This window comes from Miscanthus floridulus, chromosome 8, assembly GCF_019320115.1.
Source record: "Miscanthus floridulus cultivar M001 chromosome 8, ASM1932011v1, whole genome shotgun sequence".
Lineage (NCBI taxonomy): Eukaryota > Viridiplantae > Streptophyta > Magnoliopsida > Poales > Poaceae > Miscanthus > Miscanthus floridulus.
This window is the reverse complement of record NC_089587.1, coordinates 103383641-103387802: the sequence shown is the minus strand read 5'-3', so window position 1 is coordinate 103387802 and position 4162 is coordinate 103383641. Positions and strand designations below refer to the sequence as shown.

At 44.5% G+C, this 4162-nt stretch overlaps 1 protein-coding gene across 2 annotated transcripts; it reads left to right on the top strand.

The window, feature by feature from the left end:
- The first annotated feature begins 308 nt into the window (after positions 1-308).
- On the top strand, positions 309-3868 carry LOC136473133 (protein trichome birefringence-like 14). 2 transcript variants are annotated; one of them, XM_066470824.1, is made up of 5 exons: positions 309-530; positions 1656-1902; positions 1992-2174; positions 2389-2584; positions 2692-3868. In XM_066470824.1, the coding sequence occupies exons 2-5, from the start codon at positions 1749-1751 to the stop codon at positions 3518-3520; spliced, it is 1362 nt and encodes a 453-aa protein (XP_066326921.1). In that variant the 5' UTR covers positions 309-530; positions 1656-1748; the 3' UTR covers positions 3521-3868. The 2 variants fall into 2 exon arrangements, with proteins under 2 accessions (XP_066326921.1, XP_066326919.1); XM_066470822.1 differs by having other exon boundaries at positions 309-634.
- The last annotated feature ends 294 nt before the right edge of the window (positions 3869-4162 follow it).

Sequence of the window (4162 nt, the reverse complement as noted above, 5' to 3'; positions counted from 1 at the left end):
ACGAATTTGTTAAGCCTAATTAATCTATTATTAGCATATATTTACTGTTGCACCACATTATTAAAATTAGTCTTAATCTGTGCATTTAGTTTTATAATTAGTATATATTTAATACTCCATGTATATATCAAATATTCGATGGGAGAGAGACTAAAATTTAGGACGGAGAAATAAACAAGGCCTAACTTTCTCTCTGTGATAAAAGTAATGGGAATTTTGGTTTTACTACTCTCCTAGCAGCAGATCAAATCAAAGAGAGAACACCGGCAAGCCCCACACACATCGGGTTTAACTTTAACCTAACCTCTCTCACCTGCAATTGAATTGAATATAATCGCTGTTACTGCTTCAGTCCGTACCACGGGCCTCTCCCGTCGGACGGCACGGCAGTGGCCCGTCGCCCACCCTTCACCGTTCATTGCGTTCCTCGTCCCCGACCCCGAGCGGCCGCTGGAGGAGGCCGGACGCCGGACGCGGAAAGGAGCCACTCGAATACTCGATCTAGCGGGGAGAGGCAACCCCAGTCTGAGGTACGGCAGGCAGGACGGAGCGTTTCCTCAGATTCCCCGTCGTTTCTTATTGGTGGGCTGAGCGTTTGCGGTGGAGTCTCGGTTCGGCAGCCAGAGGCAGCCCTGTGAGTCCCTCTCTCGCTCTTGGCGGAGGAAATTATCTGCTGTATTGGTTTTTAAGCCCGCATTTTTCAGGGATTGGAATCGGAGGGAAAGGACAATTTCCTATCCGTGTGTAATTTCTAAGAGTCGGTGATGGTAAATCTAGCTTACGGGGTAAAGGCCGCAGCCCAATTCTCGCGTTTTCCCCTCCCTTTCCCGTTGGATTTGGTTCGGGACGCGACTCCGTTTAGCCGCAGATTATATGAGCTCGGCTGTGATTATCGACGAACAGTTTTATTTAGGATTCAGACGCGGGCTGTCGTGATCTGACTTAGGTGCTTTCATTTGATTGCGGTGTTTGCTCCTCCGAGCTGGATCAAATCAAATGGATTTTTAGGGGGTGGGCCATGGGCGAGTTTGTTGGATTTGTGTTGCTGTTAAGATGGAACCGAGTGCTTACCTAGTTGTTGATTTCCTGCGGTGGTGCTGCAACTGTTACCTGTTTGAGATTTTGTGCTCCTACTCGTGATCTTGGAGCGTTTGTTTAGTAGCGGGTTTAATTGGATGATGTGATCTGCACCCACGGCCTCAAGCTGCGGGTTATCTTGATTCAAATTGTTAATCTCTTTGTTCTGGAATGCCATGGATCCAAAGTCCTCTCACATGCTATGTGCTTTCGGTTCAACTTTTCCGGATACTAGTAAAGGATCAAAGCTTCTGCTTCTCAAGTTGAAAGTGAACTAGGTTCCTTCACTTTGTGATCAGGCAAGTGGTAGGAAGGGCCACTTATTTACAAAGACCACACAAAATGGCCTTTCCCTGTAGTATTTGTGTTGCTACATGATTTTACTAGCCATTTGGCAGCTTGCAAGGCAGACTTGATGCTATTTATTTTTGGCAACTGAAAAATTAGTAAATACTCAAAATGAGATGCATATAATCAATTCCCCCCCCCCCCCTTTTTTTTGTACATAGCTTACATTTCTGCTGAAAACGTTGGTGTAAGGATATACTGTACCTCTAACTTCACCTTTTCTGAAACAGGTTTACAACATTTTTCCTTTTTTTTTGTATGGATGGTTCCTAAGCACTCATAGACTTTAAAGTGAAGAACATTTTCAGAACACCAATAAAAGGATGAGGCTGGGAAGTATAAATGGTTTGCGGTTGAAGCAGCTTAAACTTGTCATTCTTGCATTTTTCATGTTGTTTCTTCTTTGGAAATGGGAGAAGGGCACATACTACGATTCTGAAATCCTCCAACCAGATCCATTGGTTTTGACTCATCCAGGTCATCTTAAGCACACATAGACTTTACCTCTCTTAAGTTTCTTCTTATCGCATCTACCTCCATTCTCATTTTCTTTCAAACTTTTGCAGCTAACTCGAAGTTTGCAGATCAGCATACATCCTCAGAAGAAGACTTTCCAAGTGCAGATCCATTGCCTCAGTCAGTAGGTAAAGTAGAAAGGCAAGTTACTGGTGCACCACCACCGTTGTCTACAATAGGCTATTCTGTTGATGTTTCCGATGGAAATGAAGTGCCACCTCCTGAGAAGAAAGGTATACTGATCTTGTGTGACTACCAGAGAGACCATGAATTTATTTCTTATGTGAGCATACAAATGTGCTTGTTTTCTCTGTTGGCATATTCCTCATATGATCTTTGTATGTTAATCGAGAAGATTATTTCCTGTTCAGTTTACTTGTGCTTTAGCTAGCGCGCAGGTTATCTGGCTTTAATTTCTATCTGATGTTTGCTTCATCTATCCTACAGAATGTAACTATAGGAATGGAAAGTGGGTTTCTGACAATCAGAGACCACTATACTCAGGGTTTGGTTGTAAACAGTGGCTTTCAGAGAGTTGGTCCTGCAGATTAACCCAGCGAACAGATTTTGCATATGAAAAGTTTAGATGGCAGCCTGAAGCTTGTGAGATGCCAGAGTTTGAGGCTTCTCAGTTCTTGAGAAGGTACATGACCATAGTCAATATTTGATGAATTTGGAGATGGTTTGTGCTGCGCTGTTTGGCCTACATCTTTGGGTCAATATGGAAATACTAATTTGGATGTATTTCAGAATGCAGGATAAAACCATTGCTTATGTGGGTGATTCTTTAGGGAGGCAGATGTTTCAATCAATGATGTGTATGGTCACTGGTGGAAAGCAGAGGCCGGATGTAGAAGATGTTGGCGCAGAGTATGGCTTTGTGTTAGCACCAGGTGCAAAAAGACCAGACGGCTGGGCCTATCGGTTCCCGAGCACGAATACAACAATTTTATACCATTGGTCGTCAACACTGTGTGATTTGGAGCCTCTGAATCCAGCAGATAGAGCAACGAGTTATGCCATGCACCTTGACCGACCACCTGCTTTTCTGAAGAACAACCTTCACAGATTCCATGTTCTGGTTCTTAACACTGGTCACCATTGGAACCGAGGGAAGCTAAGGGCGAACAAGTGGGAGATGTATCTTGGTGGAGCACCAAACAACAACAGGAACATTGCTGTCATCTGGAAGGCCAAAAATTTCACCATCCACAGTATCGTCAAGTGGATGGATGCCCAGCTCCCTCACCACCCCCAGCTGAAGGTGTTCTACAGGTCAATATCCCCTCGGCACTTCTTTAATGGGGATTGGAACACCGGAGGCAGCTGTGACAACACAAACCCTTTGGCCAAGGGAAGTGGCATTCACCTCAACTATTCCGAGGATGGTGACGCCGAGGGTGCGGTGAGGGGTACCAGGATCAAGCTTCTGGATGTCACTGCCCTGTCACGTTTGAGGGACGAAGGGCATATATCATGGTATAGTATCAAGGCCACGCCGGGCGTTCAAGATTGCTTGCACTGGTGCCTTCCTGGTGTACCCGGTACATGGAATGAGATCCTCGCAGCCCAGCTGTAGCCTGTAGTTGAATGCGCGAAGAGCCACATCAAACATGTTAGGGCAAAAGCTCTTATATACAGTAACAACCACGGAGTACTACTTTGTTAGGCTTTACTGCAGAGGTTTTGTGCTGTTGGTAGGAAACACTGAGCAGCAGCACGTTGTTTCGGGAGCGGGTTTTGTTGTAGAAAATACACGGTCTTTTTTTTCCCCCCAAAGTGTAAGTAACTGTTGTATCTGCTTACTGTTACCTTTGTATGCCAATTGTTAATTGGGAAACTGGATTGATAGTTTGGAAGGATTGCCTGTGGTGGGCGACGCTTTTTGCAGCATCCAGTCCTTTGAGAACTCAGTTATACCAAACACAAACAGAGCATTATGCATTGCTGATCCATGTGATGTGGTTGTTGATACGTTGATTGTTGCTAGGTTCGTCCTCTCATTCCTTGTATCAGTATCACCATTATTTATGGTACAAGTGGGGGTATTGTTGCTAGGTTCGTCCTCTCATTCCTTGTATCAGTATCACCATTATTTATGGTACAAGTGGGGGTCATCTGATAAGTTCTGAATGTCGTAGTAATTTACTGAACAATATGGTACTGAGATTTAGACCTCCTGACAAACTGTTGTTACGAGAGCTGAGATGCTGAGACCTCG